Source organism: Mesoplodon densirostris, chromosome 10, assembly GCF_025265405.1.
Source record: "Mesoplodon densirostris isolate mMesDen1 chromosome 10, mMesDen1 primary haplotype, whole genome shotgun sequence".
NCBI lineage: Eukaryota > Metazoa > Chordata > Mammalia > Artiodactyla > Ziphiidae > Mesoplodon > Mesoplodon densirostris.
This window is the reverse complement of record NC_082670.1, coordinates 78,051,956-78,068,806: the sequence shown is the minus strand read 5'-3', so window position 1 is coordinate 78,068,806 and position 16,851 is coordinate 78,051,956. Positions and strand designations below refer to the sequence as shown.

Here is a 16,851-nt window from a genome sequence, read left to right as displayed (position 1 = left end):
GAAAATGTAGGTGCAGCATCCCAGTGAATCAGGACCATTGGGACAGTCACTTTTGATAATTCAGTCAGTGCAAAATGTTTGGCCTCTCTTAAGTAGAAAATTGATTCTGGTTTGTAGTGTCTATGTGCATGAGCCCTAAGAGAATGAATTCACTTCACATGGCCAACCCCCTGCAAAAGTATTTTATTCCAGGAATAGAATGTTTAATCTTTTAAATTTAATGAATACAGCAGTGAAAAAAAGAGATCCTGTTTTCAAACAGAGCTAAACCACATATAAAAAACAGGGAGAATGTGCCAGACTGTCTTATGATCAAGTATTTATAGTAAAGCTATTAATGGAATGGTCACTACACGGGAGTGGAGATCCTAAATATAAATGAAATTTCTGATGTGCTAATCCTTAACAGTGAAAACTTCAGTGCTGTACTAAAGGATATAACAAAAGGTAAAAAGTCTTTGGTTTGTGATCAAACCTATTCTATGCTAAAACTGAAATGTTCTTTTAAAACCATTGAGATGTTGCCTAGTGAAATATATCAGGGGGGGGTTCCCACTATTCCTGTTATATGTTATGAGAATACATTTATTCCTATAACATGTTTATTTTTAGTATTTACTAACTAAATAAAATATTATTTTCAGCATTATACTCCCTGCGTGTAGGAAAGATATTCTTTGGAGTGAGAGCTACAATTAATGAGAAAAACTCATAAGCCAAGTTTAAAATAGATTGATATGAACATTTTCATAGTTACAATGGCACTGACCTAAGTTTTATATGAAAGGTTGTGTTTCCTGAATAAGCTTTAAGTAGATGGCTGCTCATGGAAAACTTCTAATTTATGTTGAATCTGTGTCAGTTCAGAAAACTGTTTGGGGTTTTCAAAAAAATTTTTAATGAATATTTTGTGTTCTAAATTTTGCACTTTTTCATTTATCAATCTTATTAATTTTTTAGTTTTCTGAATTTCATTTATAATTTTAATCAGTTGATAATCTTTCACAACTGGAAAAATATTTTTAATTCATTTTGACTTTAAAGTAAATCTGTCTGCATTTCACATGGATAATTACACCAGTGATGAAGACATAGATGATGCGTTTGACACCCAGCTCATCATTCAACAGAGTTTACAGGATATTCACAAGCTGGAAACTACACAGCCGTCACCTGAAGATGAGAGGTAATGGTATCTCACTGGCAACGTAGTATAAGTATTCAACATTTGAGCCTTGTCATAAGCACGATGCTAGTGTTGTGACAAAAACAGAAGAGAGGGTCAGAATCCAAGGAGCTGAATATCTATGAGACTTGATGTGTGACTAGACAGGAGAAATTTGGAAATAATTCAGAATTTAATCAGGCAGTAAAGAAAATAATAGCCAGTACATGGAAGCAACCTAAATGTCCATCAACAGAGGAGTGGATAAAGAAGATGTGGCACATATATACAATGGAATATTACTTAGCCATAAAAAGGAACAAAATTGGGTCATTTGTAGAGACATGGATGGACCTAGAGACTGTCACACAGAGTGAAGTAAGTCAGGAAGAGAAAAACAAGTATCAATATTAACGCATGTATGTGGAATCTAGAAAAATGGTATCAGTGACCTTATGTGCAAAGCAGAAATACAGACATAGACATAGAGAACAAATGTATGGATACCAAAGGGGAAGGGGGTGGGGAGGGAGGGATTGGGAGACTGGAATTGACACATTGATATTATTGATACTATGTATAAAATAGACAACTGATAGGAACATACTTTATAGCACAGGGAACTCTACCTAATGCACTGTGGTAATCTAAATCGGAGGGAAGTCCAAAAGGGAGGGGATATCTGTATGTATATGGCTGATTCATTTTGTAGCACAGTGGAGGCTAACACAACATTGTAAAGCAACCATACTCCAATAAAAATTAATTTAAAAAAAGAAAGAAAATAGTTGGAGGAGGTTACTAGTAAATATGGGTGAGGAGAGGCAGATGAGAAATCAGAAAGAAGAAATACATGAGGATATGTAAGACTAGAGAACACTAATGCATCTTGTCTTTGGGGAGCTAAGGAAATGCATAAATCCAACCAAGACACAGAAACCTTAGTAGGGTAAAGTCTTTAATCTACTCAAATCAAAAGGAGTAATTATGTAAACTTAAACCCAGAAGAGACTAACCCCTTCTGAAGGGTGTGAACTCAGAGTTCTGGTATGACAACACTAGAAAAGGACCCCATGGATCCCTCAGTGGAGTAAGAGAATTGCCCTGGGTATGGGCTGTCTGCGGCCAAGCACAGCTAGTCAAATGCTCTCTGGGTGATCAGCAACTTCAAGCCCCTGAGTAGTTACAATTATTTTTCAGGGGTATTAAACCCATTTTCTTGGGATGGTGACCTCTATTTGCCTGATGGAGGTAAAATGGGATAAATGTGTTTTAACCCCAAGAGATTTTGTAATTAAATACAGAGATTTTGGAGTATATCAAACCTACAGTAATTTTTTTTAAGTAACATACTCATGGAGTGATCACTGTGTGCCACACTATTCTGAGCATTTCATAAATATGTATTAACTCATTTAAATTCTAATTCTCATTACCTCTCTATGTGGTAGGTACTATTATTTTCCCCATTTAGAGATGAGGCGACTGAGGCATAGCATAGAGAAATTAAATGACTTACCCAAGGTCACAGAGCTAGTAAGTTAAGAGCCAGGCAGCCTGGCTTCAGAGTCTGCATTCTTATAAATTTTTTTTTTAAGAAGATGTTGGGGGTAAGAGTTTTTTAATTAATTAATTAATTATTTTCTGTGTTGGGTCTTCGTTTCTGTGCGAGGGCTTTCTCTAGTTGTGGAAAGCGGGGGCCACTATTCATCGCGGTGCGCGGGCCTCTCACTATCACGGCCTCTCTTGTTGTGGAGCACAGGCTCCAGACACGCAGGCTCAGTAGTTGTGGCTCACGGGCCTAGTTGCTCCACGGCATGTGGAATCCTCCCAGACCAGGGCTTGAACCCATGTCCCCTGCATTAGCAGGCAGATTCTCAACCACTGCGCCACCAGGGAAGCCCCAGAGTCTGCATTCTTTTTTTTTTTTTTTTCTTTTTGCGGTATGCGGGCCTCTCACTGTTGTGGCCTCTCCCGTTGCGGAGCACAGGCTCCGGATGCGCAGGCCCAGCGGCCATGGCTCACGGGCCCAGCCGCTCCGCGGCATATGGGATCCTCCCAGACCGGGGCACGAACCCGTATCCCCTGCATCGGCAGGCGGACTCTTAACCACTGCGCCACCAGGGAGGCCCCAGAGTCTGCATTCTTTACTACACTATTCCTACACTTTTATGTTAAATTTAGGAATAATCTTTAAATAGTTAAAAGTTTTGTAAAGAAATTGGATTTCATTGAGTTACCGGTTGTATTAACCTTGTGATTAAACCTTGTGATTAACTTTGAAGTCATGATTTTAGGTTGAAAGTCGTAAGAGATTTTATTAAGAGTACTGAAATGTTTCAAAGAAATTAAAATTGACTACAGTTATAAATTTCAGTCATTAGACTTGCAAGAATTGTATGATACTTAGCAAGGCTTGCTGATTTGATCAGGCACTTGAAGGAATTAGGAAAATAGAATATACTTGAAACAGGAGCAATAAAGTTCCCCCTCACCAAAAGATGTCCAAGTCCTAATCCCCAGAACCTGTGGATATGTAACCTTACATGGCAATGGAGAATTAAGGCTGCAGATGGAATTAAGGTTGCTAATCAGTTGACTTTAAGATAGGGAGATTGACTAAATTTTAAGCAGGACAGATTGTCTAAGGGAATTTATTTTTTTCAAGCTGGGTTCATTGAATAATCAAAAAAGGGAAGGTGACAATCCTTATTTACTAGATTTAAAAATAATATAAGATTTATAAGTTGAGCTTTAAAATTTTAAATATTTTAATAAAAATATTACTTAAAAAACTGCTAATTGTGTTTTTTGAATACAGATTCTGACCATGAATATTTCTTAAAACTTACACCATGATTATTTACTATTTTTTTAAATAATAATTTTTGCTGGAATCATTGACATTATAGAGTGGCCATTTAAATTTTACCATGTAACAATGTGACATTTCAGTCCTAGGCATGTTTGATTCAGTTCAGCAGACACTGATTGAAGGCTAACTGTGATCCAGGCTCTCACAATTCTTGCCCTAAAGAAGCTGACGAGGGAAGACATATGGGAGGGGAGTTTCCCTGGAACACATTAAGGGCCATACTACGTTTTTCTTCTTTTTTTTCTGAATATATATACATATATCTTTTATTTATTTATTTTTGAAACATCTTTATTGGAGTATAATTGCTTTACAATGGTGTGTTAGCTTCTGCTTTATAACAAAGTGAATCAGCTATACATATACATATATCCCCATATCTCCTCCCTCTTGCGTTTTGAAGTATTTCTATTATGCCTCAGTCATTGCCTCATATGAGTTCATTCCTGGTTAACTACTATTGCCTTTACCCTTTCCTTTTGTTTTATCAAATGCCTTAGTTTTTTCCTCAGTTTTGGAATTACATTCATATGTTTTTTCTCTGCAGCTTTTTGATTGCAGACTGTAAGAGGATAGTTGAAACAATAGAGACAGTTAAGTACTCTTCCTATTCTATCCCCTTCAACTTGTGGTAAGATGTGATGGTGACAACTGGTAGCATTTCCCCTCTAAGTTCAGGAAGCCTAGAAGCAGGATCTCCCAAGTGCCGAACACTATGGGGTCAACAGCTAATTGTCAAGAGTCTGATGGGGCCTTTCCTGGGAGAAACTACTTCAGCAAAACTTAGCAAACAGCTCCTGGGCTCCTCGGTGGACAGAGCTGTTTTCTGTATGTAACAAGATGACAGGTGTTCACAGGTCCAGGTGGTATGGAATGCTAGATGAAAGGCCTTACTGCTTGTTTGTCCTATGTCATTTAAATTTGTCTTTCATTAAAGGTAGTGCTAGAATACTGTTGTCTCATGCACTAACCTTGATGATGGAATTCAGAAGCAGTATGGGCTGCCTTGTATGTGTGCCAAATGTGAATATGTCCTCATTTGACTTGTTAATAGGTAAGGAAGATGTATTGTCAGGGTTGACCAAGTACCATTCTGCTTTTGATGAAGCAGATGAGTTAGGCTGGCTTCCTCTCCATAAGGCTGCAGTGCAATTAAATAAGAACATTTTGGAAATAACCCTGAAAGGTAAACTCCCTTTATAACTCTTATTGATGCTTCTGAGAAATAAATTTAAAATTTATTTCTGTATCTTAATCTGTGTGGTCTAATGGATTTATTTCAGCTTCAAAACCCAGTGTGTGGGAGCAAACCACCCACAATGGTGAAACACCACTTTTTTTGGCTGTCAGAAATTGCCTCTTAGAAAATGTCTGTTTTCTTCTTCTCAATGGCTGCAATCCAAATGCCAAGAATGTCGAAGGCAATTCTCCTCTTCTTACAGGTAAATTAACACGTTAGCTCTGGAGAACAGTGTGTGGCTCTGAGTGTCCTCCAGGCCCACAGGTTTCAAAGGCAGTTTCTTGTGCATAGTTGCAGCACTGTCACTCTGGTGCCAAATAACCACACATGGGTACCTGACCCTCAAGAAGCTTTATATAGGCTAGCCTGTGGGGTGGCCTGAGGCAAAGTCTCTGCCCAATTATGAGCTGATCATTTTTACATGGTACCTCAGTTGAACAAGTTAATTCTGGTATAAAAAATATAGGAGAGGAGCAGAGTAGGAAGAAGCAGCCAATGGTTGGGTAAAGATGGCAGATTAAATATGAATGAACTAATTTTGCTGCCTCCTGAGTCTTCAGGAGGATTACAGTTCATCAAGTGTTTTAAAGGGTTAAGATACAAAGAATGGGAAGAATGGAGGAGGAGACAACAATAACATGATTTTTAAAAAATCAGAAGAGCAGATGGATGAGTAGTAAGTGTCAAGAAAGCCAAATCTTAAATTGGAGTGGGGAAAGCCAAAAACCAGCACAGTTATATCAAAAGACCTGGAAATTGTTGGCTATAGTTACCTCATGGAGCAGGGATGAAGGATGGGCAGCTAAAATAGAAAAATTGGTTGAAAACTATTAAGAAACAAGTAGTCAGGTATCTAGATCACTTCTCTCAATCCACCCTGCTGGGTCAGACTCTTCCCCCAACCAGCAGAATTTTGGAAGTTTTTTATCTGAATAGTGTGAGCAAAGGCTCTCTGGACTGGGGGTTATTTGGCAAGGGCAAGAGTACTGGATTGAAAACACTGGAGGAATTAAGCACATAGGCTGAGACCTCCCAGTTCTTCACCAAATTCTAGAAAGCTGGTAGCTAGAACTTCACCCTCCAAGAGGAGGCTTCTTTGGAGAATCTAATCAGCTCAAAGAGAAAGAACTAAAAATACTAAAACTGGAGGTTCCCCAAAAAATAGCCCAGGCATATTAACCTACAGTTAAGACCACAGTCAATGTTTAGAATTTCCAGGCAGATTTTTAGTCCCCCGCTCTTAATCATGAGCAGACATCCAAGGACTATCTGAGGAAAGTCTTCAACAAACAAAGATAAACAACTTGGAGGAAACAGATTATTTAGGGGAAAATAAAAGGTAGGGGGAAATTATCATTAATTTCCTTAGAGAAATCAATGAAAATTAATGAAATAGCAGGACACTACTAAAAAAAATGAAGAACAAAACAAAAAACACTCTTGAAAATTAAATATATGACGGCAGAAATTTAAAAAAACTCAAATGCGAGGAGATAAAGTTAGGAAAGCTTCCAGAAGAAGAAGATAAGAAATGAAAAATCGGTAAGAAGAATAACTAAGAGAACTAGGATGATAACTGAAGAGGAGCAACATGTGAGTAATAGGAATGGTAGAAAGAGAACAGACAAAATAGAGGCAATATACCGTCAATGAGACAAGTCAAGAAAATTATTTCCTAAAACAAAGGACGTGTTTCATCTTTCCAGAATGAAAGAGCACACAAAGTGCCAGCTCAATGAATTAAAAAAGACCCAACACTCTTGGCGCTCTATATTTCTAGTCTTAGTGCAATTATAGCCCTTTATATGGCACATTATAAATGGTTGTGAGCAGAATTCATACTGATTCAGTGTCTAACACCTAGCAAGATTCCCCAAACACAGTTGGTGCCAACAATTAGCAAATGGATAGGGAGATGGATAAATTAAGGTGCTCTAGAATCTTGAAGGACTAAAGATTATCATCCAATGCAAATTAACAGCATAAATGCAGAAATGCCAATTAGAGAATATTGGTTAACAAAATGTGGTTAAAAATTATTTCCTAATTATTGCTGTTTTCATTTTTCTTCATGTAAAGCAGCTACAAACATTTCTAGGACTGTACTAGGCACTTAAGTTCCCATTTTCTTGAGAACATAAAGATGATAAATGAAAACTTTCTTTTTCAGCCACATAAGCAGCCAACAGACAATGAATAATTGGTCATGGTTTACAGAAAAGAAAATAGCCTATTGATGTAAAACACTATTAATATTATTTGATATATGCCTCATTTTACAATCCGTTTCCTAAACACCAAATGCTGGTACATGGGGGATAGGTAAGAAGAACTCCTTAAGAAGCCTGAGGGAAACTAGCTGATCTGATACTCTGGCCTTAATTTCCGGTTGAACATGATACCTCCCTCACTTCTAATCTCCCAGCTGTTCTACAGGACTCCTACAGTATGGCCGCCTTGCTGATCAGCCGTGGAGCAGATGTCAATCTGCGGTGTGCCAATGAGAGGACAGCTCTCCACGAAGCAGCCAGACTGGGCAGACGGGACATAGTGAAGCTCCTGCTGGTTTCTGGGGCCCACCCTGACCCAAAGAGCTCCTACGGATTCACTCCTCTTGCTCTTGCTGCCCAAAGTGGACACACTAAAATCATGGAACTGTTACTGCAGAAAGGCAAGATTTTCCTATACAGTCAGCACACTGCTAAAGGATAACATGACCTAAGCATTCTCCTCTTTATGGAGAGCTTCAGTATAATAGAAGTTAACATTTTACTTAAGCCTAATTTAATATTTTATTGAAGTGTGTGTTAATATTAGCTACTGAAAGAGCCTAAAATAGGGATTGAATATTTATTTGCTGTGAAGCAGTTTCCCTAAAATTACTAGGACGCAGCTTACTCTTTTACTTAATGTACCCTGACCATGTTAAGAGGATGGTTGTTTTTTGCTTAATTTTTTGTGTGGTGTTGTTCTTTTCTAGATTCATAGAATGAAACAATCCACAACATCCCCTTCACGTTGTCTCTGCTTAAGCTAAGTTATGAGGCAGTCCAACCTGTTACCAGATGAATTAAGTTGTTAGGAAATTCTTCCTGATTTCTTCTCTTTGGGTCCCAGTTCTCCCCTCTAATAATAAACAAAACTCTGAGAGAAGGGGAAGGCAATTTATATGTATTGAGTACTTCCTAAGCACCAGGTATTAAGCTACTTATTTTACCTCAAATAATCTTCTACAAACCCTGTGAGGTAGGCATTATCCTCATTTTACCCTTGAGGAAAGTGAGGGTCAGGGATGGTACCAGTTGTAGAACTTCCCTTCAAACACGCCCTCCCCTGCCACCCGTGCTATAGCTGTGGCCATCTTAGATCCTGGTTTAACTGGCAGAGATCCTGGCTCAGAGAACTGTCTTTGAGGAGACCCTCATTGATGACACTGTTAGAAGAAGCAGTGTAATATCTAAAGCTTTTTTTCGAAGAAGCAAATCTTTACCAAGATTTAATAAAGTCCCAGTATTAGAATTATCTTCTTTATTCTCCTCCCCATTTGTATCCAGAAGTCTTATTTCTTTCTCTAACAATAGACAGTCCTGGTGTCCAATTTTCTAGACTGCAGGGACTCCTACATTTAAAAACAACTTTCTGCTTTTTAGACTTACCTAAATCTTTCCTATCATATAGGGGAGGCTAGTTCCCAATCAATGGCCATAAGACATTTTAAGTAAAATGTTTTAAATGAGTGATACCAGAGATGTCTAAAGTCATTAGCTGGAATAACAAAGTAAACACTGGATCCTTCATCTACACAAAAAGAGCAACCTTTTGTGTAGATCATTGATTAAAATATAAAGAAACAGGAGAGGCGACAGATTTTAAATCCATAACCTTTCAAAGAAACCAGTATCGGTTGACCTCAGTGAGGTCAGTGAGGGAGCATTTCCCTTAGGTAAGCCCCTTTTACAGTCATTTGCACATAGCTACTAAATAGAAGAGCCAAGCTTTGAACCCACATCTGTCTCATTCCAAATCACATTATTACCCTGCATTGCTAGAGTGGCAACATGGCATCATAGAAATAGCACCTGGGTCTGGTCCACCTGTACATGAATCCCGACTACCTTGCTTACTAGTTGTGCATCTCTGGTGAAGTAATTTAATCTCAACGAAACTCAGTTTCTTCATCTTTAAAATGAAGATATTAGCATCTACTTCCTAGGGTTGTTGTGAAGTTTAGAAATTATTACATACATAAAGAAACCAGCACATAGTGAGTACTCATTACATGGGGGCTTATTAGATATTTCTTAATGCATTCTAGGAATGGGGTTCTGGGGGAGCCACTATATTCTTTTTTTTTAAATTTTCAAAATATTTTAATATGGGCTTCCCTGGTGGCGCAGTGGTTGAGAGTCCGCCTGCCGATGCAGGGGACACGGGTTCGTGCCCCGGTCCGGGAGGGTCCCGCATGCCGTGGAGCGGCTGGGCCCGTGAGTCCTGGACGTTGAGCCTGCGCGTCCAGAGCCTGTGCTCCGCAGCAGAAGAGGCCACAGCAGTGAGAGGCCCACGTACCGCAAAAAAAAAAAAAAAATTTTAATCTATTTATAAATTTTTCAATTAGACAAAAATATGCAGGAAGGGGTTATTTAATTGAGTGATGATAATCAGGACATATATTACGTGTATTAGCAAAAAATGTGAGTAAGTTCTTCAGTAAAAGAAAAAACCTGGTGCATATAATAGATTTCTCATAGTTCTATGCAGAACTTTCACTAAGAGAACACCCACCTAAAATGGATTATTCCTCATCAAATGCTACAGTGAGAATTCTTCTATAGGAATCATTTTATGGATTCCTTCCAGAACATAGAGAAGATAATCTGTCTTCTAGGAATTCATTTTCAAGATGGATTATTCAATGAATGGCATCATTTGGGTACCCCATTCTGCAGTTGTAAGGAGGGGACATAATTTTCCAAAGACTGAAGTCACTTTCATCTCTCCTCCCACTGTACAACTCCACTTGAGTCTGGAGTTTTGCATCTAAAACTATATGAGCTTTTAAGACTGAGATCTGATTCATCATAATCTTTTCCATGAAGAAAGATCTTTCAACTTCCTCCAAGTTAAAACAGCAATAGAGTGCCATTCCATGAAAAGCACAATGACACCATATAAGTTAGGAATAATATATTGAAATAGAATTTGTATGTGGATGATATTGCCAAAATAAAGAACAGAGAAGAACAAATGACTCTGATGAGCCAACATACACCATAAATGGGCTTTGGCTTACTGCTTACACATGCAAGAAAGTCAATAAATATTAGAGTCCTTATATTCTGAAGATTATGGAGTCCACACTAAAGTCACTATATCTTTTTTATATGAGTTGTGAAGGTGCCCAGAGTGTCCTCCTTTTCTTTTGTCCATTCGAATGCTACTCTTTCTTCAAAGCCTTTACTGAGAGGCCTTCCACAACTGACCCCAAATTCCTTCCTCCTTCCTTCACCTCCCAGCCCTGCTCACAATCCCAGCCCTGAGATCTTCAAGAAGACAGCCTATATCTGTACTCTTATTATCCACACCACTCACACAGCACTTAGCTTACAGGGTACTACAATATACCCTTTTAACTATCAGCAGTCCCTATCTTCAACTAAAAACAGCCAGTGTTTCTTAGTATGAACAGTCTCCTAGGAACAAGTTAAAACAGAACAAATAAGCTTTTCCACCGTAAGATCTTCATTAGATGTCATGGTGACATAGTTCAATAGGATTGTTAGTACCATCTTATAGTGTGTTATGAGGTAAGCGAGCTTTTGTATGCTGGTCTGGAAATAAAACCATCTTCTATAAAATTACTTCTCCTGGGATATTTAAGTTAGAAACAAATAACATAAAATTACTCTGAAAGCCAACCTACTTATAACTTAGAGACTGCTTACACCATTTTCTCTCTCCAACTAGTTTGTAAACTGTCTGAGACAGGAGGTACATACTTTATGTCTTTGATTCTTAGTGTTTTGCTAAAGTAGCTGCTCAATAATTGCTTTTTGGTAGTGGTGGTACACTTTTAAGAATACTTAAGCAATATGGTGGAAAAGACTCTTTGCATAACATTACTCTTTCTCCTCCTAGGAGCTAATGCTCTTGGTCAGGCCTCTGATTCTTCTTCCATCTTACTTGAAGCAGCTAGTGGAGGAAATCCAGACTCTGTGACTCTCCTGCTAGAGTATGGAGCTGATGCCAACATCCCTAAGAATTCAGGCCACCTGCCCATTCATGTGGCAGCTGACAGAGGCCACTTGTTGTAAGTTCAACTACATTATTGCAAATAATAGAAATAGTAATAGCTATGGGGTTTTGGAGGGGGGGCAGCTTCTGGGAATTTTATATTCTTCATCTCTGATCCTACAACTCCAACACCCCTTTTAAAGGTGAGAAACTCTTGACCAGCTAGAAAGTGGTAAATTCAGACATCCTCTGTAGACCCTGAAGAGACATAAAACTATTTTATTTTCAGGTCGTTTGGCAATATGGGGAGCCTCAGGTTTCACTGACTGGGGTAATTCTGAGTTTTATATCTACACCTTAGTTTCATTTAACTTTACGTGGTATCTGAGTTTTTGGATGCAGGACTATGCTTTTTTTTGTTGGAGTGTCTAAATACCAACTGATACTAATACCATCCAGTGCTAGTATAAAGCAATCATATACAGGTCAATGCAGCATCTTAACAAAAACTATTTTTTAATGCACTTTGAAATTCTTTCTCAGAGCTCTAAAGATTTTGGTTCCAGTCACGGATTTTGCTGCCATTAAGCGGAGTGGCATCAGTCCAGTTCACTGTGCAGCAGCAGGAGCACACCCCAAATGCCTGGAACTTCTCATCCAGGCTGGATTTGATGTAAATTTCATGCTAGATCAGAGAATTCGCAAACACTATGATGACCACAGGAAGTCAGCTTTGTACTTTGCTGTATCAAATGGTGACCTCTCTTCAGTTAAGCTGCTTCTGAGTGCTGGAGCTCTGCCTAATCAAGACCCAGTTAACTGCCTCCAGATAGCCCTAAGGATGGGCAACTATGAGCTGATAAGCCTGCTGCTAAGGCATGGGGCCAACGTTAATTACTTCTGCAAAGTCAACCCTTTACATTTCCCATCAGCACTTCAATACACGCTGAAAGATGAAGTCATGCTCAGGATGCTGTTGAATTATGGGTATGACACAGAGCGATGCTTTGATTGTCCTCACGGAGACAAAGCTCATCCTTTCTATACTTTTGAAGGCTGGACATCTACAGTTATCAAAGATACTATGGTAAGTGCACAGTATCGGCTGTGTCACCCTATGTAGTCATTATCCGTGGCCCTGAACTACAGCAAAAGATAAAACTCCATCCCCTCCAGAAGCTCATGGAGGGAAAGATTTTAATATGATAAATATATGATAAAATAAACATGATAGTAGAAAGATGTAAAAGGTATAGAAACAGTTTAGAGGAAAAAGTGATTTAACTCTAGGTAGGGAGTTTCACAAATGAAGCAACATTTGAACAAGGCTGTGAAAAATAAATGCAGCCTTATATACCAGTTATGCTTTTTCTTTGAAGAAGTGAGTTATCTAGCTAAAATGCTTCTGGGTTCCTTATACTTGTACCCCTAGGTTTTTGGCTCTAACATTTGATTAATGGTTTTCTTTGGTCACATTTTGATGAAAAAAGGATCACAATAAATATAGCTGACCACTCTCTTCTTCTTGAGACATTTTTCTCTTAGCTGTCATCACACCACAGTCTCCTATTTTCCCCCTACTTAATTGGTCACTTCTATTTTCCCCAGCTTGAGCTCTTCCCCCGATTTTTCAAATAGCTGCCACCCTTCAGGTCTCATTTCAAGTGTTAGCTCCTCAGAGAGGCCCTTCCTTATGCATCTTACCTAAGGTAGTTCTGTTCCCTAATTATTCTCTTTAATGCTTTTCATTTCTTTTATAGTACTTATCAGTTTCTGAAATTCTTAATATTTTACTGATTATGTATCTCCCCCACAAATACATGAATGTAAGCTCTTGTTCACCACTTTCCTCAGCTTACAGATCTGTGCTTAGCACACAATAGATGCACTATAGATACTTGAATTCATATTATTAAAATCTGAAAATATAAATAAAATGGAGAAAGAACTTTGAGTCAATTCTGAAAAGGAAAATATTTTAATATTGTATATTACTTTTAGGTTATGATTAATGTAGGACTTGGTATTTAAGCAATATGTCATCTTGTATTATTTCCTGACTTTTCATATAGTATTATTTGCCTTCTTACATGGGCATCTTGTGTAAGGACATGTAAATTACTTAAAGGCAGAAACTATCATACATTTGAAGTATCAGAGTGGGAATAGGTTATGAATGATAGAAAACCCCAAATAAGAGAGGCTCTAATAAAATGGCTTACTCCCCTCTCCTATAAATAAAGGCGAGAGTAAATAGCCTTCTAATTGGACGGTTCCATGATTCACAGGAGAAACTCACATCCACATTCCAACCAGCAGGAAGGCAGGCAGGAGGAAGCAGCACACACCTTGCTCTTCTTTTAACAGCATTCTGGAAGTTGCTCACACTTCCATTGACATCTCATTGGCTTGAACTTAGTCAGATGGCCACATCTAGATGCAAGTGAAGCTGGAAAGGTAATCTTTATTCCAGACAGCCATGCGGGCAACCAAAGGGGATAAAAGATATTATGTAATAGTCTGTTTTAAACCCTCGTATCTTATAAAGTTTGGAAGACTTGGTAGTAAATATTTTTCCAAATGTTAGAGCTAAGAAATATTTTCTTGTTCAACACCTTAGTTTATAAATGAGGAACTTCAAACCTTGGTTCTTGACTCCGAGTTTAGTGTTCTTTTGATTACTGTGTTAAACCACAGATACTTAGTTTTCCATTTACTTTCATAGTTCTGATTTTCTTCCTCAGTTCTGCGAAGTAATAACTTTGTCATGGCTGCAGTATCTCTCTGGAAAGGTTGTTCGAGTGATGCTTGATTATGTTGATCAAGTTAGGATCTGTTCAAAGTTGAAAGCTGTGCTCCAAAAACAGAGGCTCTGGTCAGAAATCCATTTTATCTTGAGTGAGTATCTTTCTTTCTTGACGATTCTTACCAAAAAATACTAACTGAACTCTTATTTCTTTTGTAGAACATTGTTCTCTTCAGTTAAAACTTGACCTAAAGAAACCAAGAAAAATACTATTCCTATCTAAAAAATGTTACCGTTTATAACTACACTTAATTTGTACTTACTACCATTTCCCAATGGATAAAATCTGTGAGGTAATTATTTATTATATAGGTAGATAATACTTTTCTTCTGATCCTATAGAACACCATAGACACAGGAATTAAAAACTATGAAATGGCACTAAAAACAGGGATGAGAAAATGCTAAGATCTAAGGCTACAGAGGATATTAAATGACCCTTCAAATCAAATTCTTTCACAGTAGCACATAAGTCAAATTAAGAAGAATTTCTTTCATATAATTTCCCCACAGGTAGTGATTTTAGTTTTTAGCCTGACCCCAAGGGGCAGGACAGGGGGTTAATACACACAGATGTAGGAGCTTTAGGTCTCACAGGCCAGATCCACAACTGATGCGTCTTTGGACTCTAACGTGACATGGCTCTGAAACCACAGCTACGAGATCTGCAGTGAGAAGTGGAAAGCTATTTCCCAATTAACTTTTCCATTTAGTCACAGCAAATGAAAATCTTGGTGGCTTAAGTATAGAATACATTTGCTAAAGATCACTAAAAAATGAAGCAATTCTTTCTTTTGGATAATGTGCCTGTTTTTCATTTTAGCAAACCCTCGCTCCCTGAAACATTTGTGCCGCCTCAAGATCCGGAAGTGTATGGGACGTTTACATTTGCGCTGCCCCATCTTCATGTCATTTCTTCCGTTACCCAATCGTCTAAAGGCATATGTCCTTTACAAAGAATATGACCTTTATGAACAAGGAATTTTCACAGGAACCTGGTAATCAAACTATTCTGGATGAAAAGGTATATAATTCCACAGATGTCTTTCTTAAAATTTGACTTGTTACATTGATTCATATTTCTCACTTTACCTAGCAACTAAAATCTCAATGCAGTCTACATTCTTTAAAAAGTCACTCTGAACATAGCCTCTCAACAGATAGCTGGCATTCTGAAAGGCAGTTTTGTAAAAATAAAACCCAAACAGTAAAAATTTCAATTAACTAAGATACATCAGTTCTAATGCTGTATTCATCTTACATTAAATGTATAAATTCACATTTCTACATGCTCAAAATAATAAATGCTACCTCTGATAATTCAAGATAATTCTTAACAGTAATCCTTCTTATAGAGAAGTACATATATAAAATGTCTTAGTGACTGCAATGAATAAAGAATTGACCCCAGTACATGACCCTAAAATTAGCTATTCTTGTACAGAAGTCCCATGGCCAGCTTAGTGTCTGTTTACTTGCAGAGTCCATTACTGAGGTAATTCAGTTAATTGAAAGAGAACCTTCAATTGCGATTTCATCATTAATGGGATACATGCGTTCCTTCTTTCTACAAAACCCTGGCTAAGGGTTGCCATTTATTGGTTAATGTGATCACTAAAAGTGTTTTCAAATGGATGATGGCTTATGATTTCTGTACTGAACCTAGTCCACTACTAGACACAGAGGAGGGGCTCACTGATAGAAGCAGTTATAGGTGTTTGTTAGTTTAAAATTTTATTTCTATATATTCTATGCTGCATTTATTTAAGTACAGGTTTCTGTATGTGGAAGCGAGGAAAGAAACTAAGAAGACATTCATTCAGCCATACCTGTGTACCATTATACGGCACATCAACAGAGAGAACAGAGAGGCAGGATGATGACCACAGGCCCAGTCAGTTATAGCTTGATGTTTATATGTTTAGTCTTAGCATACTTTTTTTTTAGCATAATATAGTCCTTCTTAAGGAAACTGAAGTTATATGATTTCTTTCTGATGTAGGAATTCATGGCTATACAGACTATTTCAGTAAGCACAGACTTAAAATTACTAATAATACAGTTTTCACATAAAAAATTTGCAAAATTAGCTGGCATGAATAGTTTTTATTTTTTTTAATCAAATTGTGGTGTCTGTTTATAAATGGGTGCTAGATTATATGTATGTCGATACACAAATTATATTTAGGATATACGTGCACCTAGATAAATTACAGAATTCTGAAGTTAATTTCATCCACTCCCTGGACCTTCTACAAGTGTATACATTTTATAAAATTCAAAACAAATTAAAACAAACTGCCAGTAGAAGAACAGAACTTGGTAAGTGCTACAGGAAACCATAAAGAGCACAGGGGATGAATATGCATTAGTATTAAAACTACAGGCCCAAGCCACTTAAGCTGGTGTACACAATAACCTGACCCTTTAAATTACAGGAATTTCCTTGAATAGGACCCAACATAGCAAGTATACATTGTAACATGTCTAGGGTAATTATTGAAAATTCTCTTAATTTTTCCAAAGGAAAAAAG

General features: G+C 37.7%; 1 protein-coding gene across 1 annotated transcript; it reads left to right on the top strand.

Annotated features, from left to right (window-relative positions):
• The first annotated feature begins 1,064 nt into the window (after nt 1-1,064).
• Nucleotides 1,065-15,319, top strand: ASB14 (ankyrin repeat and SOCS box containing 14). Its single transcript, XM_060110936.1, has 9 exons — nt 1,065-1,186; nt 4,588-4,632; nt 5,093-5,226; nt 5,324-5,482; nt 7,706-7,951; nt 11,416-11,587; nt 12,055-12,598; nt 14,256-14,409; nt 15,141-15,319. Exons 1-9 carry the CDS (start codon nt 1,065-1,067, stop codon nt 15,317-15,319), a joined length of 1,755 nt encoding a protein of 584 aa, XP_059966919.1.
• Nucleotides 15,320-16,851: the final 1,532 nt, after the last annotated feature.